This window comes from Anopheles merus, chromosome 2L (genome assembly GCF_017562075.2).
Source record: "Anopheles merus strain MAF chromosome 2L, AmerM5.1, whole genome shotgun sequence".
NCBI classification, from domain to species: Eukaryota; Metazoa; Arthropoda; class Insecta; order Diptera; family Culicidae; genus Anopheles; species Anopheles merus.
The window spans coordinates 5,668,151-5,695,148 of NC_054083.1; the positions used below are offsets into that span (position 1 = coordinate 5,668,151).

General features: G+C 38.0%; 1 protein-coding gene across 6 annotated transcripts in view; it reads left to right on the top strand.

The window, feature by feature from the left end:
- LOC121593600 overlaps positions 1 to 26,998 on the top strand; it is a 43,538-nt gene that overhangs the window by 10,735 nt on the left and 5,805 nt on the right. The window contains exons 1-5 of one of the 6 annotated variants that reach the window (XM_041916121.1): positions 1,519 to 3,564; positions 6,013 to 6,111; positions 25,785 to 25,938; positions 26,026 to 26,485; positions 26,561 to 26,783. In XM_041916121.1, the coding sequence (XP_041772055.1) occupies positions 25,797 to 25,938; positions 26,026 to 26,485; positions 26,561 to 26,783 (825 nt within the window). In that variant the 5' untranslated portion in view covers positions 1,519 to 3,564; positions 6,013 to 6,111; positions 25,785 to 25,796. Of the gene's footprint in view, positions 1 to 1,518; positions 3,565 to 6,012; positions 6,112 to 6,197; positions 7,507 to 9,385; positions 11,227 to 11,403; positions 11,484 to 25,784; positions 25,939 to 26,025; positions 26,486 to 26,560; positions 26,784 to 26,998 lie in introns of those variants that run through there. The other 5 variants (XM_041916120.1, XM_041916122.1, XR_006004806.1 and 2 more) reach the window with 5 other exon arrangements.

Sequence of the window (26,998 nt, forward strand, 5' to 3'; positions counted from 1 at the left end):
ATTGGACATTGAGAGTAAATTCGCGCTCTTTTCCGTATCTCGTCGGAACGATTCTTAAAAGCTAGGTAACGGTTGACCAATCGCGGGCCCACTCGGTCCGTGAAGATTATATCTTCACATGGCTCATGATTGGAACCACGAATCAAACATCATTGAAGGTTTGGATGAATGATTTTTTACGAAAGGTTCATGAAGCACAACAATATTGTAGTTAGAGTTGTTCGTAAGGGAAGGCAGGTAAAGACGGACACCTTAAGGAAAATGTTTGAAATTCTGGAAAATATTAATACAACGACCATGAAAAAGTGCATACATTATCTGAAACTCGTATTTTATCTGAAAATGTGATGATTCTTTTAAGTTTCCGTTGTTTTTTTCGTTGTTTTTTTTTCATGAAATAAAATCATGTTTTTTTCGTACAGTTTTGAAATGTTCGAACCTGATATGAGAAAGATGGACAGCATGAAGGGTAAAAAGGAGACCTGTAGAAAACGTTGGAATTTGAAGAGGTTTATAATATTTTAACCTATCCCATTAATTTCCACGTCCTGGTACGTACATATACCAATTCTTGGCCAAATGCAACGGCGGTTCATTCAGCCGTTAATTTAGGAATTATATGCGCCACTTCTAACACCTCGAAAAATGCAGAATTCATATCAGTGCTGCCTCTTTTTGTGGATTACAGTTGTCCAAGTCGTGACAAGATATTGGGTTTTTAAGTGCCTCACCAGCGCCGAGCGAGGAATAGCATAACGCATGACTGCTATTTTGACCGGTGGTTGATTTCCGTTAATTTCAATACTTTCCCTAATCGCTGGAAAGTGTATATCTTCGAAATACACTGTTTAAAGGTGCTTGATTAAATATATTCATTACCAATTGATATAAGAAGTAAAATAAATCAACAAATTCGGTGTCCATCTTTCCCTACGACAGAGTGGCTGTCTTTCCCGCTTTGGTGTCAGGATTCACAAACCGCCAGAAAACATTTTTTTATTATTTTTCATATTTGTTCTTTCTCCATTTTTTTGCTGAATAATCATCACAACTCATTAATGTAATAAAACTTCCAAAAATATAAACATTGCAAATTACGGAGCTTAAGATCCGCAGAAGTCAAATTAGATCCACAAGGGTGCACACGATTGAAAATTGTTTTTGTTCGTGAATTTAACCAATTTTGGATACAGTTTACCAAAAATATTCTCAAATGTGTTTTTTTTCTTTCAGTTCAGTTGCTGCATTGTTGAATTATGCGGAAATTACCTTTTTCATGCATTCATGAGTGTCAATCTTACCCACAGTGACCGTCTTTACCTTCCTTCCCCTACCACGCATTCAGATAGTCAGTATTTCTCACGGGTGCTATCGCCATGAACTATGGCTGGTGGGACTAATTTGGTAAAACCTTAGAACAACTAACCCGGCGCTCTAGCACCAATCGAACACGACATCGAACATGAAAAATGTATGGGATTTGACATGTTTGTCTTGTTTGTTTGTTTCTATCTGACAGTGCACCACCATATGATTATATGGGTTTGTTCGTGTCGGATGTCGTGTTTGATTGCTGCTAGAGCGCCGCCTAAGATGATCGAAAGCGTGGTGTATTGATCTGTATGTAATTACTTGCTGCAAAAGAAAAATGCACCAAGCAGATAATATAGTAGACCCCTCACGTAACTCTAGTAAATAAGAACATGTTGCAATAACAGATATGTTGCACTTATTATTTGCATATATGTTGAGAAAAAATTAATACAAAACTCAATCCATTTATAATTGAAAACCTTGCACAGCTTATGTGTATTTGAGATATGATTTATGAATTCCATGGTATTTAATAATTTAAAATAAATAATATTCAAGTGAATAAATTAAAACCAAACAACACGTTGGGCTCTGTAATTACAGGACATCTCCACTGAAATGATATCTTTAAACAAGATCATTTTGTAGAAAATACGGTCAAAGCCGCAATAGTGTTAATTTGAAAAAAAAATCAAAATTTATAACCATGTATAAATCTCAATTGAACAAACCTCTCGTACGGTGTATACGGTGTAGTGAAGCAAAATATATTCAGTTTTGTTCAATAATGTTCTAATAGATGTTCCATACAGATCGTGACGCAACAAGTAGTCGTAATAGTCTTCTATAATACAGGTAAGTATTTAATCCAAAACAGGTATAAAATATAGATTATGTGTTTTGAATTCCCGCAAATTATAAGAGATTCGTTCAATGTGAATGTTGCGCTTGAGCTGTATGCCATTGTGTTAAAAACAAACATAAATGGTTAATAAGTCTATGAAAACTATGGTCAGCATGAACAAACACACACAATGTTAGAATTTATATTGTTTCCCACAGCAAATTGTATTGCCAATGTCATGGTTTTATTTGAAATGACCTAGCCAAAATTGTATGAACAATTCACACGCTCGATTTGTGCACAGTGAGCAGTCTCCTGGATCAAATTAATAATAACAATTATTGTTACTATTTTTTTTGTAGCCAACGATTTAAATTACAAAAACCAAAATATTTTTTTTTTCAAATATCTATCTAAAAGGTCTTATCGTATCTTTAATATAGATTATGCTATTGTGTTTCAAAATGATGTTACAAATGGTACAATTTACAATGTTTTCCCTTAGTATGATTAACTTGCCAAACCGCAATTGCTTCTCGATTGCTGCAAATGCAAACACTCATGCTATCATCATTACTCTTGATTACATTAAACGCCCTTTCACGATGGATGAGTTTGAAGCATAAGTTCTTAATGTAGTCGCATTCTTGACGTGTGTTTTATCAAATCGGAACGTTTTGCAGGAGTTGTGGTATATTTTATAGCAGCGCTTAAAGCTTATGCTAAGAGCAGCCAAAACGAAACTTTACTGTTGCAAACGAACGCCGGTAGACGGGATGAAGGCACAATAAAATGTGATAATAAGAGTAAATGAATGAGTGAGTGCGTGAGCTCGCATGGGAAAAAGAGGAAGAGGCACAATTCCATCTGATCTACTGCTTCCAGACCGGCTAGCGGCCAGCCAGCCAAGTCAGCTAGCCAGCCAGCCATGCAAGATATGGAAGATGGAGCAGATCGTTGAAAACGGTGCGTAAAATGGATAACGAAAAAACACTTAAAAGCTCTGCAAAATGTGAGCATGGTGAAGAAAAAGAACGAGACACCGTAAAGAAAGAAAGAAAAAAAAACACATCCGTGGTAACAAAAAGGCCTCCAAAACAGTGAAACGTAGCATATTTCATTGGCAGCTTGTTTACCGCAAAGATAGCACGTGCTGCGTTGATGCTGTCTGAATACAGTTTTTGGTCAGGTGCTTAGATTTGAAGATCGGTCGAGCACGGTGCAAAAGGATCATCATCTGCAACAGAGTGTGAAGACGCCAAACCCGGAAAACTCACGTGTACACTGCCCTTAGTTTTCTTAACTGACCGATTCACAGGTTGCACAGCTCTTGGATGTTTTCCGGATCGAGTGTTTCAAACATTGTGCGTCCTATTTACGAATTCACCGGCAATGCAATTTATAAAGTGAGTATCGAAAAAAGTGATCGACGTTGAACGTGTGTGGCATGTTAGTGTGCGCTGTGTAAACTAACATTGTAGCTCACGAAAACGCAGTTGCCGTGATAAATTTTAAAGTGTAAAATCGCAAAGATGTTGTTCAAAAAGATGATAGCTAGCATATATTTATTTGGAGGCCAAAAAACAAAACGTAAATAAATACATTTTAATAAATTAATGTAACACACCATCGTTCGCGCAGGGCATCCACAATCTCTAAAAGAGCAAATCTAAATATTTTCCCCCAGTGCTGCCTCATCGTTGCATTTTCCTTCGTAGGCGGTTTGATTCAATTTTGAAATTATCCATATCACAGTTGTGTTGCTGTATGCTGTTTCACCTTGATATTGGACATTGAGAGTAAATTCGCGCTCTTTTCCGTATCTCGTCGGAACGATTCTTAAAAGCTAGGTAACGGTTGACCAATCGCGGGCCCACTCGGTCCGTGAAGATTATATCTTCACATGGCTCATGATTGGAACCACGAATCAAACATCATTGAAGGTTTGGATGAATGATTTTTTACGAAAGGTTCATGAAGCACAACAATATTGTAGTTAGAGTTGTTCGTAAGGGAAGGCAGGTAAAGACGGACACCTTAAGGAAAATGTTTGAAATTCTGGAAAATATTAATACAACGACCATGAAAAAGTGCATACATTATCTGAAACTCGTATTTTATCTGAAAATGTGATGATTCTTTTAAGTTTCCGTTGTTTTTTCGTTGTTTTTTTTTCATGAAATAAAATCATGTTTTTTTCGTACAGTTTTGAAATGTTCGAACCTGATATGAGAAAGATGGACAGCATGAAGGGTAAAAAGGAGACCTGTAGAAAACGTTGGAATTTGAAGAGGTTTATAATATTTTAACCTATCCCATTAATTTCCACGTCCTGGTACGTACATATACCAATTCTTGGCCAAATGCAACGGCGGTTCATTCAGCCGTTAATTTAGGAATTATATGCGCCACTTCTAACACCTCGAAAAATGCAGAATTCATATCAGTGCTGCCTCTTTTTGTGGATTACAGTTGTCCAAGTCGTGACAAGATATTGGGTTTTTAAGTGCCTCACCAGCGCCGAGCGAGGAATAGCATAACGCATGACTGCTATTTTGACCGGTGGTTGATTTCCGTTAATTTCAATACTTTCCCTAATCGCTGGAAAGTGTATATCTTCGAAATACACTGTTTAAAGGTGCTTGATTAAATATATTCATTACCAATTGATATAAGAAGTAAAATAAATCAACAAATTCGGTGTCCATCTTTCCCTACGACAGAGTGGCTGTCTTTCCCGCTTTGGTGTCAGGATTCACAAACCGCCAGAAAACATTTTTTTATTATTTTTCATATTTGTTCTTTCTCCATTTTTTTGCTGAATAATCATCACAACTCATTAATGTAATAAAACTTCCAAAAATATAAACATTGCAAATTACGGAGCTTAAGATCCGCAGAAGTCAAATTAGATCCACAAGGGTGCACACGATTGAAAATTGTTTTTGTTCGTGAATTTAACCAATTTTGGATACAGTTTACCAAAAATATTCTCAAATGTGTTTTTTTTCTTTCAGTTCAGTTGCTGCATTGTTGAATTATGCGGAAATTACCTTTTTCATGCATTCATGAGTGTCAATCTTACCCACAGTGACCGTCTTTACCTTCCTTCCCCTACCACGCATTCAGATAGTCAGTATTTCTCACGGGTGCTATCGCCATGAACTATGGCTGGTGGGACTAATTTGGTAAAACCTTAGAACAACTAACCCGGCGCTCTAGCACCAATCGAACACGACATCGAACATGAAAAATGTATGGGATTTGACATGTTTGTCTTGTTTGTTTGTTTCTATCTGACAGTGCACCACCATATGATTATATGGGTTTGTTCGTGTCGGATGTCGTGTTTGATTGCTGCTAGAGCGCCGCCTAAGATGATCGAAAGCGTGGTGTATTGATCTGTATGTAATTACTTGCTGCAAAAGAAAAATGCACCAAGCAGATAATATAGTAGACCCCTCACGTAACTCTAGTAAATAAGAACATGTTGCAATAACAGATATGTTGCACTTATTATTTGCATATATGTTGAGAAAAAATTAATACAAAACTCAATCCATTTATAATTGAAAACCTTGCACAGCTTATGTGTATTTGAGATATGATTTATGAATTCCATGGTATTTAATAATTTAAAATAAATAATATTCAAGTGAATAAATTAAAACCAAACAACACGTTGGGCTCTGTAATTACAGGACATCTCCACTGAAATGATATCTTTAAACAAGATCATTTTGTAGAAAATACGGTCAAAGCCGCAATAGTGTTAATTTGAAAAAAAAATCAAAATTTATAACCATGTATAAATCTCAATTGAACAAACCTCTCGTACGGTGTATACGGTGTAGTGAAGCAAAATATATTCAGTTTTGTTCAATAATGTTCTAATAGATGTTCCATACAGATCGTGACGCAACAAGTAGTCGTAATAGTCTTCTATAATACAGGTAAGTATTTAATCCAAAACAGGTATAAAATATAGATTATGTGTTTTGAATTCCCGCAAATTATAAGAGATTCGTTCAATGTGAATGTTGCGCTTGAGCTGTATGCCATTGTGTTAAAAACAAACATAAATGGTTAATAAGTCTATGAAAACTATGGTCAGCATGAACAAACACACACAATGTTAGAATTTATATTGTTTCCCACAGCAAATTGTATTGCCAATGTCATGGTTTTATTTGAAATGACCTAGCCAAAATTGTATGAACAATTCACACGCTCGATTTGTGCACAGTGAGCAGTCTCCTGGATCAAATTAATAATAACAATTATTGTTACTATTTTTTTTGTAGCCAACGATTTAAATTACAAAAACCAAAATATTTTTTTTTTCAAATATCTATCTAAAAGGTCTTATCGTATCTTTAATATAGATTATGCTATTGTGTTTCAAAATGATGTTACAAATGGTACAATTTACAATGTTTTCCCTTAGTATGATTAACTTGCCAAACCGCAATTGCTTCTCGATTGCTGCAAATGCAAACACTCATGCTATCATCATTACTCTTGATTACATTAAACGCCCTTTCACGATGGATGAGTTTGAAGCATAAGTTCTTAATGTAGTCGCATTCTTGACGTGTGTTTTATCAAATCGGAACGTTTTGCAGGAGTTGTGGTATATTTTATAGCAGCGCTTAAAGCTTATGCTAAGAGCAGCCAAAACGAAACTTTACTGTTGCAAACGAACGCCGGTAGACGGGATGAAGGCACAATAAAATGTGATAATAAGAGTAAATGAATGAGTGAGTGCGTGAGCTCGCATGGGAAAAAGAGGAAGAGGCACAATTCCATCTGATCTACTGCTTCCAGACCGGCTAGCGGCCAGCCAGCCAAGTCAGCTAGCCAGCCAGCCATGCAAGATATGGAAGATGGAGCAGATCGTTGAAAACGGTGCGTAAAATGGATAACGAAAAAACACTTAAAAGCTCTGCAAAATGTGAGCATGGTGAAGAAAAAGAACGAGACACCGTAAAGAAAGAAAGAAAAAAAAACACATCCGTGGTAACAAAAAGGCCTCCAAAACAGTGAAACGTAGCATATTTCATTGGCAGCTTGTTTACCGCAAAGATAGCACGTGCTGCGTTGATGCTGTCTGAATACAGTTTTTGGTCAGGTGCTTAGATTTGAAGATCGGTCGAGCACGGTGCAAAAGGATCATCATCTGCAACAGAGTGTGAAGACGCCAAACCCGGAAAACTCACGTGTACACTGCCCTTAGTTTTCTTAACTGACCGATTCACAGGTTGCACAGCTCTTGGATGTTTTCCGGATCGAGTGTTTCAAACATTGTGCGTCCTATTTACGAATTCACCGGCAATGCAATTTATAAAGTGAGTATCGAAAAAAGTGATCGACGTTGAACGTGTGTGGCATGTTAGTGTGCGCTGTGTAAACTAACATTGTAGCTCACGAAAACGCAGTTGCCGTGATAAATTTTAAAGTGTAAAATCGCAAAGATGTTGTTCAAAAAGATGATAGCTAGCATATATTTATTTGGAGGCCAAAAAACAAAACGTAAATAAATACATTTTAATAAATTAATGTAACACACCATCGTTCGCGCAGGGCATGCAAAAAAGATTGAAAGATCATTGACTGACCATGTACCACGATGCGGGGCATAAAGTACTATTTCTTCCCATTTTGTTGCATTCGATGGTTTACTCATGTATGCTGCGTGCTTGCTGATTTTAATGATTCTTTGTTGGTTTCTGGTTCTGTAAGTATCTTATTTTGTGCAATTCGCTTGTGGTAGACTTGTTCAGTGTATTGGACGGGTAACAGGTATGGGGTGCGAAATCCAAACCGATTTATGGTAGTGGAAATAAGTTATGAAATAGCTTATCAAATTTCCCCAGGACACAATAGATAACGAGAGTGTGTTAATTATATTTGATAAGTTTTGCGGAATTCATTTGCTCTTGGTACAGTTTAACGCAGTTGGTAATCAACAGTGTCGGATGACCTTTCTTGTGCGCTTATGCGATGCACTATTATGATGTGCGTCATATAGCAACATGAAGCACACATTTGGATCAAGCTGATAACCAATGGTGTACATTTGCCAATGGTTTGTTTGCCCATATTATTGGGAAAAATTTGATTGTAAATATTTACCCGTACGATCCTTTCACGATCCCATTTTATATTTGTTTTGTGTAGGCGTTTCGGTATTTTGCATCGTAGTATGATTTGCATGCACATTGACACATTAGCAACTTAGCGATATAGGATATTTTCACACTTACATAAAAACTGCAGTTGTTTGATTGTTTATTTGTTCAGGTGACTCATATGTTAGGTTGAATGGAACTTGCCATTTATTGGATATGATAGATATTAGGCGCTGAATTTATAGTTTTCAATTGGCGCATTTATTGGTTTATCAGTACATCACTACTAGCCAAGCCATTAGAGGCCTAACATGGTTAGATTTTCGTAACATATATTTTACGTGACTGTGTAGACAAAACATACAATCATGTGATTAAGACATAATGTACTTAAAAAATACAACCTAATTATAGTAAAAAAAAAATCACACATTTTTGTATTTCTAGCGGCCTGATGAATGTATGGATGTATATGTACCTTTTGGGTCTGTTTCATCAAATCAGAGGACAATTCAAAATTGTCAGTTTTGACAATGCTAATATGACGCATCCATCCAATGGAACTAGAAAAGTTAACTTTGTCCAGATCAAACCAATAGTATCTCGAAGCAGCAATGAATCCGCCGGTTTGTCTTCAAAATCAATGAATGAATCGTCAAGCATGCTTCATCAGGACAGTGTGCTAACGAACACTATCGAAAATCGATTTATAAAACTCTCTATCGTCAATTTGACTGCTGCTGCTAATAAAACTCTCGAGCATAAAATTCAACAAACGGTTTCGAATCAGCGCAATATAAACGATGTCACCTTCGAGAGCCGGAACAAAACTCAAAAACCTGTGACAAGTACAAAATTTGTCACTGTTGTCGGTTACGCAAAAAAGAGTAAAACACGTTCCACCACGCGAGTGGAACTAGACCAGCAAAAGAAATCATCTACGTCCCTAGTTGCTACAGAATCTTCTTCCAGTAGGATACGGCGGAAAAAATATAGAAATTACAAATCACGCTGCCGTTGTGATCGTATATGGAACTGTGTTAGAATACAAATATCTGTTGCACGTTGCGCACCTGATTTTTTCATGTGCTGTCTTTAAACGTGTTGTGACAATAAAGAAACTATGTTTCAAACAATAACGCAATTTCAGCTCAAATTGAGATGATTTTGCTTTTTTTTAATGTAACCAACATTTGGACGGTCTGGTGGTACAGTCGTCAGCTCGTTCGTCTTAACAACATGCCTGTCATGGGTTCAAGCCCCGCATGGACCATGCTACAATATGGTAGGACTGACTGTCCTGCTATGGTAATTAATAACTTACTGAATGCCAAACCCATGAAATGTGAGAGATATCGCACACTGATTCGTCCGATGGACCTCTATGGACACGAGTCTTGGACCATTCGAGTGGAGGATGCCAACGCTCTGGGCGTGTTTGAGCGACGTATCCTCCGGACCATCATTGGCGGTGTGCTTGAGCATGTAGCCACTCCAGGTCAAACCGTTGGTCAAAGTGGTCGAGTTATTTTGTAGTCAAAACCGTTTTTTTCCATTCCGTATATATTTTGTATAAAAGATCGGAGAAATAAATATCTATACAAACGAAAGTATCTACAGCGTTTCAATTCCCTTCTTGGGACCTCTTCCTTTTCCTTTTTTTCATTTAAATCAATAAAAGATAAATATATATACCATAAGTGGGAAAATAAATTATAAGTTAAGTGCTTCCGCGTAGGAGATGGAGGTTGATGACCGGGAGGAGGTAGAACCTTCGGGTCTTACTTCCGCATTTTGCGAGACACAACGCATAAAAAACACAAAAAAAGAAGAAAAATGAGAGGTGAGAGAATAAATATAAACTTTAACGAATCGGAAAAAAACAGAGGAGGTGTTCATGGTTGTGGAGAGTGACACTAAGGGAAAAAGTTTTGCAAACTACAATCCCTTTCTGTTCGCAAAGGCGACGGAGATGGCGATTGGAGGAAAGCCATTACAAACCACCATACTGAGAGACGGCAAACTGCTCATGAGAATGAGAAATCACAAAGAAGCCAAGAAATTATACAATATAAATCTAAACCACGGCGATAATTCTATGAAAGTTGAGGTATACGAGCACAAAACTTTAAAAACGAGTAAGGGAGTAATCCGTTGTGATGCCTGTAAGTTTTTGACTGAACAGGAATTATTGGAAGGTTTACAACCACAAAATTTTACAGAGGTTTACATTATGAAGAGGAGAATACAAACTGGTGAAATGTACAACACAAGAAAAGCCATTATGACATTTAAAACTACAGTGCTTCCCAGAAAAGTGGATATAGGATATTTTTCAGAGCGAGTAGAACTTTTCATTCCTAACCCAATGAGATGTATGAAATGTATGCGTTTTGGCCATACAAAAAAATATTGCAGTAGGGAAAAAACATGTGCAAAATGCGGCGACTTATATCATGAAATCTGCAACAACCAATTGAAATGCACAGCATATGGTGAAAATCATTCATCACTTGATAAAGAGTGCCCAATTTGGAAAGATGAGGATGAAATAAAAAAAAATACAAACGGAAAAAAGAATCACGATCAGAGAAGCACGCAGAATAAGAAGAGAAGTAGCGCCAATAGTACCTCGAATCTACACCACAATCAATTATTCAAAAATAGTATCAGACAATACACCAAACCCCATAATCACGGAAAAAAGGAGATTAGATGTAACTAGCGAAGAAGATAACATTGCAAAAAACATAAACGAAAACAACCGCTTTAATATTCAAAACAAAACAACTCACACAGATGAAACAGAAAAAATCACCGATGAACTTAATAAAAACTCGAATCAAAATACACAAGAAGTAAACGAAATAAACACAGAACACAACGATACTCTAATATACCTTAGCGACACAGACATTCAAAGAACAGAAGAAACAGGTAGGGAAATCTCCCCTTAATAATATAAATTACCAAGATATACACATAAATTAAACAAAAAACAAATTAAATGAACAGACTTAATATAATTCAAGCAAACATCCAAAGCATTAAAAAAATTGGCAATAATTAATTCATATTCTAAAAGAGAATAATTACGACATTGCTTGTCTACAGGAAACATGGTTAAAAAACGAAAAAAATGACGATAACAGGATACAACATGATACGCACCGACAGAAGTGATGGTTACGGAGGTACGTGCATTATATTAAAAAAAAAACAAATAAATTACAAAAAATAACACTAACAGACGAAACAGAAGCAAACATTCAAACAACAGCGATATTACTACTTTACTACTACAAATACTATTCTGGTATCAATATATATCGCCCCCCAAATCCCCACAATAACACTAAAAAACACTATAACAAAAATACTCTACGACACTCGCAACCACAAAAAAATCATAATAGCAGGAGATTTTAACTCCCATCACACCTTTTGGGGTGATTCACAATCAGACAGAAAAGGAGAAATAATAATTGAACAAATAAATGGATCAAACCTTACTTATCCGGCGCTACAACCGCTTTGCGGTCTTGCCCTGCCTCAGGAGTGTCCGAAACCGCTCACGGTCTCGCGCCTTCGTCTGCCAGTCCGTTATCCCGGCCTTAATGGCGGACGCTTCCACGCCATCTTGCCACCTCAATTTGGGCCTACCACGCCTCCTCTGTCCTTGTGGACGGCCTAAAAAGACTTTACGTGCTGGGTCGTCCGTTTCCATGCGTGTAACATGGCCAGCCCACCGGAGCCTGGCGAGCTTTATGGCGATGTACGACAGTGAGCTCGCCGTACATCTCGTATAGCTCGTCATTATAGCGGCTCCTCCATTGTCCTTCCACACATACGGGGCCAAGTATCCTTCTGAGCATCTGGTGAAAGTAAGGTTCAGCCCTCTACGTTACGCGTAACGCCTGTTTATCTCAAACCCAAGCAGCATTTTTGAACGCCTGTTTTAACCGTCGTGGATGAGCAAATTGATTGATATTAATGTCTAGGGTAAATGTACCAATAGTGGTGCAATTTGTAGAGGTAAGGATGTGTTTTAATGGATTTAAAGTGTCAGGAAGGACAATTTCTGAATATTTTAACACAAAGCAATTGAAATATGTTTTATCTTCGCAATCACAATCATTTTCATCAGGAAACACATCAAATTTACGAAAAAATACATATTTTTGTGACTGCTTCGTTGTACCTATTGGTGGTATGGTTCCTATAGTCGTCTTATTGTGTTCCTATAGTGGTGGTAAACAAAGATGCCTTAAAAACAGTGTATAATATCAATATAACTTAGTTTTGAAGCTGTTTTCGTGTGAATAGCAAGGTTTACTGCGATAATAATGATATCTTTCGTAATTTGATCGTAAAAAATGTATAAATATGATCGATGAAACTCTTGACTAAAGTACTGCATCACACCTGTCCTCAACCCATACCCAGAAGAGTTTGCTTGATTGGAAGTCGATTTTTCACTCAGTAGAATAAGCGAATTTCGGCATTTGTTAGGTAAATTACTGACAGAAAACTCATCTTTGTTGCTTATTTTAGTGAAAACAGTACGAAATGTCAAAAATATTCTCGAAAAAATCTAAAACGACCTATTTTTATTGATTTTATAACTATAACCACTATAGGCACATGCCTGTTTTGTGTACCTATAATGGCACTATGGTAAAAAACACTTAAAAATGCATAAATATGGTCAAAAGCCAACAAGTTTTAATAAAATAATATCATTTGATAACAATTATGTTAAAAAACTAATGATTGCGTTGTTATGTGGTCATTTAGAACGTTAACAAAAATATGAGTATCGTTATGAAATCCTAAGGATTTTGGAAAAATGTTGACACATTTCACAAAATAATGGATTTTTCGGTCACTCAGTAACGGAATGGCCCCATTTAACTTTAAAACCCTTTGTAAAAGGCTAAAGAACATTTCACACTAACGTAAATAACTTAATTACTTTTAATTTGCCATATGAACCACATTTTAGTGCAATACCACCACTATTGGTACTAGCACCACTATAGGTACATTTACCCTAATAATCTAAACCTTCAGCAATCATTCATAAGGTTTAGATTCATTGATAATTCGTTAGAATAAAAAAGTAATTATTTGACTTGTACCTTACTACTTTTGATATCCATTAGTGTTACAGCAACTTCAAAAATATTGCTTAGCCACCTATTGGTAAAATTATGATATTGAAATCATAATCAATGTGTAAATGTTTTTGTTAACCTAAAAAATGTAAATGTATTTATTAACCTGTATCATTGTCCTAATAAGAGTGTTTTTCAACTAAATGCAATTATGATTTAGATGGCCACAAACATAGATTTGATAAAAAAATATTTTTCAAATATTTAACTTAATTAAAAATATTTTACATATTTTTTATCTTCTACTTATTGGAAATATTACTCCAATTTAAAGTTTCAAGGGTTTTTAGAATTTTTTCTTGAATATTTCTCATAAACTATATAAATTACTTTTGTTTTTGAATTTAATATCCTAGATATTGGTTAATCTTAAAGCAATTTTTTTTATTTGCATAGCAGTTCAAAATATTCTTTGTTAAAATAATGCACTCTGGTCGGTCGCGTAGATGACAAAACTACAATAAAAATGCTGCTTGGGAATATTTCAAGGCATGTAACGCTTCTCCTGTGTAACGTAGAGGGCTGAGCCTTACTTTTACCGCATAGCAAATAGAAAAGATTTCTTTTTTACTACGCGCTTTTTTGTGTGTTTATAGATTTTATTGAAAAATTGAGAGATATTAAAAAAAAGATTTGATGATTTGTTTAGGCATGAAGTGTAAAATCATGAGAGTGAAAGTCCTAATCTTACGTAAATTATCCATGCGACTCGTAAATAATGAGGTATAAACGTTAAAATTGAAAAACTAAATGATTTCTTAGTTTTTATCCTCAAAAATGTCAAAAACACAATTAATTATATAATAAATTCACGAAATCACTCAAAGTAACTCACTTCAATCGATATTTTATTGTAAAATAACAACTTGCAAAGTCCAAAATATATTTCAAAATATATTTAATCGAAAAAATGTGGTAGATACATAAACTTTGCGCCGCAACGAAATTTGCGCGAGCTACCGTAAAATCCAAAGGTAGCTGAGGGCGATCCAAACGTAGCTGAAAACGATTCAGACGTAGTTAATTGCGATCCATTCTCATGGATTGCGATCCATAGCAACCGGATAAAGATTCAGAGCAAAGTGAGAACAGGTGTATATTATCAAATTACAGAACAAAGAGCTCGCAGAAAATTTGTCGCGGTACAAAAGTTGGTCGTCCAAAAGAAGTAGTGTCAAACTGTCTACGTTTTAGCACGAAAGTATGGCTAACTTCGATCGTTTTGTCGTGAAACGCGAGCACTGCGTTTCTGTGAAAAAACTCACAAACACGCGATAATCACGATTGGCCTTGATTTTGTTCTAAAACCAAGAACTTAGCACAACGAGCTCGCAGAAAATTTGTTGCGGTACAAAAGTTGATCGTCTAGAAGCAGTGTTTAAATATTATTTTACGTCCGTTAGTGATATATGCGAGAATGGATAATACACACACGAACATAAATACAGTTATAAACTTAACGGATGCTTTATTGCTAACTTGTGTATGCCGCGCTGCCCCGATGCAAAGTGTTATCTGCTCTTCGCGCAGCAGCCGAACGATCCATCCCGACCGATCGCTCTCAGGCGCTCACGGCTCGTCAACTGCAGTAAGAGCGGCTTACTGCAGAGAGAGCATGCGAGCAGCTGGCTGCATTCTTTCATCTAACATCTCCCCCTCTTTTTAAAACCGACGGTACACGTCGAACCGACTGGGCGGTTTTCTAACTCTAGAAGACCGTCGTGGCACCTGGGCCGAAGCACAAGATGGAACCGCTCGTGTCGTCGGGCGTGTGTATGTCGCTGGCGATGTAGCGGGAACATACGGACCGTTGGTTTCGGATGACGGCTGATGAGGGGACACAGAGATGTCCACATGCCCGGGGTCGACTGGCTGTGGTAATATGCGGGACGTGCCAGTCGATGATTGCGGTGTTAGCTGCCAGGTATCCAACATCTATCGGCAGCTTACGATGAGTGACCGAAGCCGGAACGTGATGATGCCTCTCGTAGCGCTTGCGTATCTGGTTAATATGAGATCTAAACATTTTCTGATCATCCGTTCCAATCATATACATGACATGACCAATTTGCTTAACAATTGTACCAGCTACCCATCTCCATCCGTTACCTGCGAAGCGTTTAAAATAGACTAGGTCGTTGGGTTGGAACTGTCTGCTTGGTTTCGGTTCGTTTTCCATACTAATGGTTTCAGGACTTGGTGGACGGAGCAGATTTAAAGTTGTGCGCATTTGCTTTCCCAACATGATATCCGCCGGTGACTTAGCATTTCCTAACGAAGGGTTTGGCGAACTTCGATATACTAGTAGGAATGTATCCAGCGCTTCTTGTAGTGAGGTACCATCCGCAGATATCTTTCTGACTGTTTGCTTGAAAGTGTCCACAAATCTTTCAGCTTGCCCGTTAGATTGCGGATGATAGGGGGCTGTTGTGATGTGTTCGATGCCATTGCGGTCGCAGAATAGTCCGAGCTCCTCGTTGGTGAACTGCGTACCTTTGTCCGATACCAACGTTTTCGGGATTCCAAAACGAGCGAAAAGTGAGCGTAACATGGCTATAGTAGCTTTCGCTGTAACGTTACTGGTACGGATTATTTCGGGCCATTTAGAAAACGAATCTACGACAATTAAGTAATAATCACCGTCTAGTGGGCCCGCAAAATCGACGTGTAAACGTTGCCATGGGCCTGCTGCCCTCGGCCATGGTACCGGAGCGGAATGTGCGGGTGATTTGGCAGCTGCTTGACATGGGTGACATGTCTTCACCCATTCCTCGATGTCAGCATCTATTGTAGGCCAATAAAAGAAGCTCCTAGCTAACGCTTTCATACGCTGCACTCCTGGATGGCCCTGATGCACCTGCTGAAGACATTTTTGCTGCAGCTTTTTGGGGATTACCACCCTCTCACCGAAAAGAATGCAATTCTCTACGGTTGTTAGTGCATCTTTCCTGGCATTAAAACGAGCAAGCTCATCGGTAAACGCTGCGTTTCTGGGCCAGTCTTCGCTGATGTGAACTGACACCTTTTTCAGAAGTGGGTCTCGTTTTGTTTCTCTGGCGAGGTCAGCAAAGTTCAGCAGTAGTGAATCAAGCGCGCTTATTGCCACCGATTTAATGTCTTCTTCCAAGTTCACGCTTGCTATAACACAGTCTTCGTCTGGCTTGGTGTGCGTGTTAATGAGTCGTAAGTAGTGTTGGGTAAAGTAGCACAATTAAGTGTGCTGTGCGCACACGCACATTGCCTTTAGTGTGCTGTGCGCACTGTGCGCACAGTGCGCACTTGGAACCAGTGCGGAAGTGCTAGCACAGTGCTAGCACTTTCGCACAGTGCTAGCACAGTGCTAGCACTTTCGCACAGTGCGCTCTCTGAGCACAGTGCGGAAGTGCTAGCACAGTGCTAGCACTTTCGCACAGTGCGCTCTCTGAGCACAGTGCGGAAGTGGTAGCACAGTGCTAGCACTTTCGCACAGTGCGCTCTCTGAGCACAGTGCGGAAGTGCTAGCACAGTGTTAGCACTTTCGCACAGTGCGCTCTCTGAGCACAGTGCGGAAGTGCTAGCACTGTGCTAGCACTTTCGCACTGTGCTCAGAGAGCGCACTGTGCGAAAATGCTAGCACTGTGCTAGCATTTCGCACTGTGCTCAGAGAGCGCACTGTGCGAAAGTGCTAGCACTGTGCTAGCACTTTCGCACTGTGCTCAGAGAGCGCACTGTGCGAAAGTGCTAGCACTGTGCGGAAGTGCTAGTACTGTGCTAGCACTGTGCGAAAGTGCTAGCACTGTGGTAGCACTTAAGGCACTGTGCTGTGCTGTGCGCACAGTATGGTGTGCTGTGCGCACAGTGCGCACAGCAGCACTTTACCCAACACTAGTCGTAAGAGCAAATCAGCATTTCCGAAATCGTAGGTGCGCACGTACTCAATGTTAAAATCGTAGGCCAGCAAAGTAAGCGCGAAACGCTGAAGACGGTTAGCAGTAAATATTGGGATACCCTTTTTCGATCCGAATATATGCAGTAGAGGTCGATGATCAGTCTGAAGCGTAAAATTCCTACCAAAAATCATTTTGTGGATCTTTTTTACTGCGTAGATGATCGCTAGTCCCTCTCGATCGATCTGGCTGCACCGACGTTCTGCCTCAGTAAGGGCACGAGAAGCGTGTTGTACTACACGTCTAAGACCATTGGGGTACAGATGGCTTATAGTTGCCCCAAGGCCAATTGATGATGCGTCCGCCGAGATCACAATCTTTTCTTGCGGATCGTAGTGAGCCAATTGTAGGTCTGACGATAAAATCGTCTTAAACTCTCTGAAAACCCGTTTACATTCCGACGACCAATGAAATTGAGTATTTGCCTTGAGTAAATTATCCAAAGGATGCCTCAACTTTCTCATGTCTGGTATAAACTTCCCGTAGAAGTTGATTGCACCCAAAAAGGATCTAACACCGGTGACATCTGTTGGTTCAGCAAGATTTTTAATAACCTGGATTTTTGCAGGATCAGGCCTTAGTCCACGACGATCAATTACGTGCCCGAGATATGTTATTTGCTGCATTTTAAATGCGCATTTATCAACACGAATTGTGAATCCAAAGTCTTGAATGCGTTGGAATACTTTGGCTAAAATCTCGTCGTGCTCTTTTTCTGAAGTGCCCCCGACAATAATGTCATCCAGGTATCCAGAAACGTTATTTAGACCGGCTAACATTTTGTCCATGATCATCTGGAACGCAGCTGGAGCGACATTAACTCCTGGTGGAAGGCGGTTATAATGATATAACCCGCGATGCGTATTTATCGTAAGCAGTGGGCGGTACTGCGGCTCGACTTCCACTTGCAGAAAAGCATCGGTTAGGTCTATCTTGCTGAAAATTATTGAATTGGCCAACTTTGAAAATATGTTATCCGGTAAAGGCAACGGGTAATCATTTGGCTGTAGCACATCGTTGCTACTATTTTTCTTTTATAGCAAAAGAGACGTTTCCATTCTTACAAAGTCTGGTTCCTTGGAATACTTTAGGAAAACGTACTTGCCACGTTCTTTGCGACGTGAATTTAGTACCTCGTACTTGGCAGCAGAAATTATCTATTGGTAAAGACCAAAGAGCAAAAAGATCGATGAGGTCAGCACCTAAAAGCATTAAACGTGTCGAGGAAACAGTAATTGTAGCTTCTTTGGTCTGATTGCCTACACTGGCTTTGCATACAAATTCCCCGTCTAGTGCCAAATTAATGCCAGAAGCTGATCGTGCAACCACTGCTGGTGGTGATAATGTCGGACTGCCAATCTTTTTCCAAGCTTCACGATCAATGACTGTGATGTCAGATGCCGTATCAAGCTGCAGACGGACGGGCGTGCCATTCATTGCAATAGTGACATATCTGCGGCGTTTCTGAACACTATGCACGTTCACCGTAACTACTCTGGTCTGCGTTTTGCCTTGCTTTTTATATTTCGGCTTATTATACTTCTGGCGATTTACTGTTTTGCAGAAACCCTCTTTGTGTCCCGTTTTGGAACAGAATGCACACTGGTGTGCTTGATATCTGCAGTCATGTACCCAGTGTGTACCTCCGCAGAGCCAACATGGTTTGCTGGGATTCGCTTTTGAGGCATTTGGAAACTTTTTCTGAGGGTAGGGCGTTTTCAGGTTCACTGCCAAAACTCGATCATTTTCCGGGATCTCGATCATCGCACTATCTTTTTTTTAAATTTCCCAATCTACTGCATTCAGCGGCTAGCTGTTGCAACGTCATGTTATGGTCCTCTATTTTCGCCAGCAAGCGCGTTCGTATGTCTGCATCAGTCTCGTCCTTCATACCACAGACGAATAGCAAGCACTTGAAGTCCTCCTTGTTGAACTTGCCGAGCTCAAATTCAACGGCCGCCTTGTTGATTCGACAGGCATAACTTAGATGGTCTTCGTTCCGCTTCTTCACTAACTGCAGTAACAGTAATCTTTTGTATTGTACTCTCTTTTTGGGAGGTATAATCAGAGGCGTACCATCTGAGTTTGGGAGTGGACTGTCATCCATGTCTCCTTTTTTGCCCGGTTTGGTTTATATTGTGTCGTTAGTTACTTTGTCTTTTTTCCGTCTTTTCCTCCGTTCATTATTATTATTATTATTATGATTATTATTATTTTTGTATTGTATTGAATTTTTGACTACCTTTTACCGGGCTAGACTCGGTTTATTATATATATATATTATATATATATATATATATATATATATATATATATATATATATATATATATATATATAATATATATATATATATATATATATATATATATATATATATATATATATATATATATATATATATATATATATATATGTTTTGTAGTAGGCTATGACTACGAAACAGTGGATTTTGCCTTAGCAGAATTTCCTAGGTATAGTAGCCTATGCCTTCTTTAGTAATAAATCAGTTCACAGTAAACCACCAAACGAGCAAGTTGGCTTTTATTTGCTCTTCGTGTTAATTGTCAAGAGTCAAGAGTGACGCGGATGATTTTACTTCGTATGCTGCCATGGTCAACAAACAGTGCGAAGCGTTTCAACTTTCCAAGCTCACGTCGGATCAATTCAAAGCTCTCCGATTTGTCTGTGGACTCCAATCGCGACGGGATGCGGACATCCGAGCTAGATTGATTTCGAAACTGGAAGCTGATGAAACTGCAGTTGTTGAACAAGGAGAAGCTGCAAGTAAGGTGACTTTGGAAAACCTGGTGGAAGAATGTCATCGTGTGACCAACCTCAAGCATGACTCGCAGATGGTGGAAAACAAGGAGGCTTGCTCCGTCAACGCCATTTCGCGCAACCAGAATCATTCCTCTTCGAAGAAGACCAACAAAGTGCCCAAGACACCCTGCTGGAAATATGGGGAACTGCACTACGTTCGTGAATGTCCCTTTGCATCACACACGTGTACTAGATGCAAGCAGCAAGGACATAAAGATATATATATATATATATATATATATATATATATATATATATATATATATATATATATATATATATATATATATTATATATATATATATATATATATATATATATATATATATATTAGTTTAGTTTTAAAGATTTAGGAAATGTGTAAAAAAGTTTTGTTGAATTTTCTTTTTATTTGAAAAATGTGTGTGATGAAGTACTATAATGTAATATTGTTTTCTTTTATGAATTCTATAATTGTTTTGCAGGTATTTCCACTGGTTTCCATCCATTTTTCGTGCAAAGTGTCTAGGGACATGTCTTTATATCTTTTATATTTTTAACACTCAAAAATTTTGTGTCGTCCTCAAGGACCGTAAAGATATCAGGTCAAGTTATAAGCCCGTTTTGACAGCTAGGTGGAAGAAGAATCGACGATGAAAACTGACAGTTAGTTTTCCGCGTTTGGCGAACGCTTCAAGTTCTCGAAGGAAAATTTCCATTTTAAATCACGGGCTGTGTTCTAATAAACTAAAATATTCACCCAAATTGATCTCCACCAAATATTGACCATGCAAAACGTAAACAATCCATCAATACATATACAAGCGGAAAACCATCTGTCAAAATCTGAGCCCAGGGGGGGGGGGGGATCGCCAAAAGCGCTATAACTACACCTCATTATACATTCCACCTTGGTCGTCCTGTTTCTGGGACTAGACATTTCTCACAGGTTCCATTTTCTGCTATTTTCATTTTATGAAGCCAGTACATATTCGGAAAGATCATGCCCTGCCAGTATTTTGTTAATTGTTTTTATTTCATTTCCGTTCAGGTTAACATGTTTGTGCCATAGTTCTGTTTTGAAAACATTTTGGAATTGCATAAACTTTTTCCCTTTATTCCTGCCCAAGTCTGTGTACCATTTTTTTGTTTCCTCTTCCATTTCTTTTTTGAAATATTGGGTAGCGTCTGTGTATCTGATTTTGTTCTTGTAGAACCAATTTGTTAGGGTGCCTTTTTTGCCAGTTCATCTGCTCTATCATTTCCATCAATGCCTACATGGGATGGAATCCAGGTCTAGGTTTTGTTCTGCCCAATCTAGTGGTACAACCCTGTCCACTCATGAGCGACGAACGTTCTTCAACGAACGACCACCCCGATACGGCCGATTGTAACAAATTTCCTCTATTTTGTTTTCTGTCATTACTTTTTGTAGAATGTTACATGATGTTAGGCTGTCTGTGAAAATTATTGGGTTGTCTATATTATTTTCTTGTGCTAAAAGTAAGGCCTTTTCGATTGCTATCAGTTCTGCAGTGGTTATGGAGGTGAAATTTTTTAATCTATAGCTATAGTAGTATTGTTGTGGTTTGTTTTTTATATATATCCCTATGCCTAATTTATTTCCGGCAATGCTTCCATCAGTGTAGATGGTGGGTCTATTATTTTCGTACTTGTTCATGTTTTCAATGGTGATTTGTTTCAAAATTTGAGTGTTTGTTTTTGTTTCTATCGTGTCTTTATTTTTTTTATTTATTTTGATGTGTGTGTTTATATCGTTGTTCTTTGCAATGTATAATTGTTTTAGAGTTTTATTGTCTTTTTCGTACGTTGTTTCATGTATTGTTTTTTTCTTTTTTTTGTATTTTGTTCTTTGGTGTATTTGTAGTTGTTGTCTTATGATTGGTGAGTAGACTAAATCTTTGGCTAGTTCCTTACGTACTATAAATCTACTTCTGATATTGAAAGGTATTTCTGCTGCAATGGCATGCAGAGTATTTATGAGGGTCGTTTTGGTGCAACCTGTAGCTTTCCTTAGTGCCTGGTTGATAGTTCAATTCATTGTTTTGTATTTGTTTTTGTTGCTATTGAGAGTGTATGAAGCTCCCGTTTCCATAGTGTTTCTGATTGTTGCCCGGTATATTTTTAGGCTGTTTATGGGATTAAGGTTTTTTTTGCGTGCTTATAATTTTCAAGAAATTTAGTCTGTTTGTAGCCTTGTTACGTAGTAGTTCGATGTGTTTGTGGAAATTGAGTTTTGGGTCTATTACTGTTCCTAGATATTTATATGTGTTTGTGTGTTCTATGCTATTATTATGTATGTTGAGTTGTATGGTGTGATGTGATTTTCCGAAAATCATAAATTTTGTGTTAAATTTTAATTGTTCTGTTTCTATTGCGAAAGCATTTAGAGCGTTTTGTAGGTTATTTTGTAGCTCTCTTTCGTTTACTCCACTGCTGAGAATAACAAAATCATCCGCGTACTGTATTATAGTATTTTTGGTGTTTATTTGGTTTATAGCTTTATGTATATCTTAAGTATATAAGTTAAAAAGGGTTGGTGACCTAACATCTCCTTGTGGTAGTCCATCTGTCACTGGCATTTTGTATGTTTTTTTATTGCCCAAATGACAATCGGACAGCATCTCACTATAGCGAGCCCGATGACAGCTTGACGTTTCCATACTGAGACGCTGCCTTTGGCTGCCTCCCCCATACTGAGCGAGCATTGTCTTTCTCATCACCATGCACAATGGGCATTTGCCGGGATGAAATTCAAAAAATCAACTTTTTAATAGAGCAATTTCAAATAATAGGTTTTAATACTAAGGGTTAAACTAAGAAAAATACCAAATATGAGCTCTTTATCTTTTCTGGTTATCTAGAAAGGACCTCTCAAAGTCGAGATTTGTTAAAAAAACGCAGAAAAATCTTAACTTTTTTGGAAAACTTTGAATCTTTGTAACTTTTTCAAATATGAACCAATTAAGATAAATTTAGACATTTTATAAAGGATATTTAGTGAGCTTTATAAACTCCAACATTATTTAACTTTAACAACATTTAACAACATTATTTTAATTTTTGACTTAATGCCATTATGAAAGTGGCGTAGAGTGGCGTTGTCTCATATATGTCACATAATAGTGTAATATATATACTATCAATCTGTGAAGAAATATACTGCGAAAGTTTGCGAACGCGAATTTTATTCAAGTTTTTTCACCTCAACTTTTTCTAAAAACAGACCCATGTGTAACTAGGCGGCTCCATAGGTGCCTAGTGTAGCGTATGTCGTGTTTTCTACAAAAAATATATTCTACGTGCTTCTGATCAACTTTTATTTCCATTACGAAGCTGTGTATCTTAGTTTCAGCTCATTTACTTATCTAATATGTAAATTTATATTCTAACCTAACTTTATTATTAAATATAATGAAGCAAATCAGAACCAAATACCTTTTGGTCCTACTCCAGATTATAGACGGATATAAGGAAAATAATTAAATTATACGCATAACAGGAAAACGTTATGAATGCACTAGCATCTATTGGCATTTTGGGAGAAGAAACTCCCAAAAGTCATGACAAACTAAATATAAGGATAGAGGGGAGTATGCTACAAAGAATAGTTGGCAAGAAAAAAAATGCATCCAGAAGGACATTTTGTATAATTAGCTGTATTCCTCAGCCGGTCTCTTAGTACAGTCGTCAACTCGCACGACTTTAACAACATGCCCGTCATGGGTTCAAGCCCCAAATGGACCGTGCCGCCATACGTAGGACTGACTATCCTGCTATGGGGGGATCAATAAGTCACTGAAAGCCAAACCCACAAGTAGTGTGGTACAGGCAGGCCTTGACCGGCAACGATTGTTGAGCCAAAAGAAAAAAAAAGCTTTATTCCTCTGATTCGTTAACCAGTTCAATAACAGTAGCTACACGCATTAAAACAAAGACAGGGTTTAACTTTACCAATAAAGTAAATACTTAGTTTGTAGCTATCGTTGAATTTTGATTTTTTCAGATAGTTGTAAAACCAAGAACATTTTTATTCATCATCCCTTCTGAAGGCAGTTCAGGACTTGGAAAAGTATTGGATGAATATTGAATATTGTGATATCAATGCCCAGGAAAATGTGTAATTCCTATTTTTTTAACAACCCATTTAAAATTTTGACCTTCAAAGACAAACAATATGTGCTGATTTTCATGACGAATTAGGGAACTACTTTATTTCAATGTACCTGCTCTATATAATTATTTAAATGCCTTTATTCATGTCTTTAAAAATGTGAATTAGACGTTAGGAGCTTGTAATAGCATCCACCTAAGTTGTGTATGTAAATTTTTAATATATGTACTACGTGTGAGTAAAAGTGATGAGAATTAGCTACAAATGACCTATACAAAGCGGAAAAAATTATCTTATTCAAAATTATTATGTTTTGTTCATATATTATGGAACATTACAGTATATTTTAAAATGAGGTATACTATTAGTAACAAATAATACAAGAAAAAAATCACACGAAATGAATAAAACTAAGCAAAGATCCCTTAAAACACTATTTTAAGTAGCGCCACCTGGTGGTATGAATGCGAACTACATATAAAATGTTATTTACTATCATAATACTTTACTACAAACGATAAAAACTAACAATTTCTGCAAAAATAATTTTATCCCGCAATTTGTTCTAAACTGCCCATTGTGCCATGGTGAGCTGCAGAGGTTTGTATGGTGAGCATTCTGGCCAGCGCCAAATTTTCTCATGAGACGATCTGGCGCGCATCATCGATTCGATGAGATGCCTTACCACCAGTGGCGGATCTAACGGTAGACGGGCTAGGCGGTCGTCTGGGGCCCCGCCGATTTAGGGGCCCCGTAGATCGCCATTCTATAGTATACCGTATGGACAGTGTACTAGCGACAAGGGCCCCAAGAGTGGCGAATCATTTGCACCCCCCCCCCCCCCCCTACCCGTCAGCAAAAATTTTAGAGTCTGAGACTGATGATCCAAGGGGCCCCGACGGCATTTCAAGTTTACTATTCAATCTCCCTACAGCAAGTTTAGTGCCGCTACCCCCCCCCCCCCCCCGCCACAACAACATTTACCATTTAAAGGGGGCCTCAACTTGTCTTTCCGCCTAGGGCCCCCGATACCCTTAATCCGCCACTGCTTACCACATGATAGTGAGGTCGGATTTTGGATCGGCTGCCGATCTTGCTCATGTGAGTTGAACTACGTGCTGCATGGTGAGGTGTGTGGTTGTGTGGTGTATGTGGATACCCGATGGAGGTTAGACAATGAGCCGAGGTATTTTAAAGCGCCAAAACACTTGTTGTTCACAACACTGCCTTTGTCGCTCGGCGAATTAATTTACATTTCACTCAGAATATCCAAGAACATTTAACAGTTTTAGGACTAATATAGTGAAAAACAATTGCTGAACGATTTAACGTTGCGCCAACGCTAATTAAATTTGTTTTGCTCTTCGAAAAATCGTTCAACTAAATCCTATTGTTTAGAACATTGAAAGTTCCGAGGAGTGTTAGTTTTTTTTTTCTTTTTGTTTGGCTATTTTAGGTATAATTAAAAATGTTCCCGAAAAAATTAAAGCAAAGTGGATTGCTTTATAAGAAAGCCGCAAAGCTGGAAGAACAGCTTGAGAAAGAGTGGGCACTGCAGGATGATCACGCCGGACCGAGCAACCAATCACCGGTTGTGCAATCTGCTGAAGGTAACTACTAAATATATATGTTTATACATAATATATATAATTTCTTAAATAAAAAAAACTAATATCTTCCCTAATTCTTTGTTGTAGATGTTGCTATGAGTGACCCCTATGAAGAGCCTATGGCGTCTATGGAAGAGGAGTATTTGAACGAAAACGGTGACGATGACCACCGTATCAGCGATGAAGGATCCATCCACAACGAAGATACCGACGGCGAAGAGTATTTGGAGGAAGAGTATTTGGAGGGAGAGTTTTTGGAGGGAGAGTTTTTGGAGGAGGCGAGCCTGGAAATTGATCCAGAAAGCGCGAAGCTACGAGACTCTTTGCGAACTTGGTTGATTCGCAATAAAGTTGCTCGTAGCGGAAGCAATAGTTTACTTGCAATACTGCGAAAAGCGTCTTCTCTTTCTGCTTTTTCATCTCTTCCGCAGGATGTTAGGACATTACTGAAAGCTCCGGTGAACGTCAGCCAGCAGATAACTAAGGTTCCAGGTGGAGGTGAAATGTGGTATCAAGGCGTTGAATGTTGTTTTCAGCATTATTTCCGGTAAACTATTTATTGTTAAAGTAATTGAGTAATGCATTTCTAACGTTACTATCATTTTATTTTATTTTTATTCAGTGGCGTGGACGTATCAGAAGATGAATTTGAGCTGAATCTTTCAGTGGATGGAATACCCATTTATAACCGCAGCGCTATACAGATGTGGCCTATACTGATGCAGTTGCACAATATGCCAAATGTTCCGCTTATAATGGTAGGGATATTTTGCGGCACTTCAAAACCATGCTATGTTGAGCCTTTCCTGAGACCTTTAGTGGAGGAACTTAATAGGCTACATCAGGTATGTCAAACTGGCGGCCCGCGTCAATGTTTAATGCGGCCCGCGAGAATATTTTTAGAATAGCTAAAATCACTATAAATAAAAAAAATGTTATTACTATTTGTCAAAGTGTATTACATTTTCCAGAGAAGAACAATCATTTCAATGGTATATTTTTTGAATCTAATATGAATGTACCCATAACATCTCATAAACTTATTCTACACAATCGTACA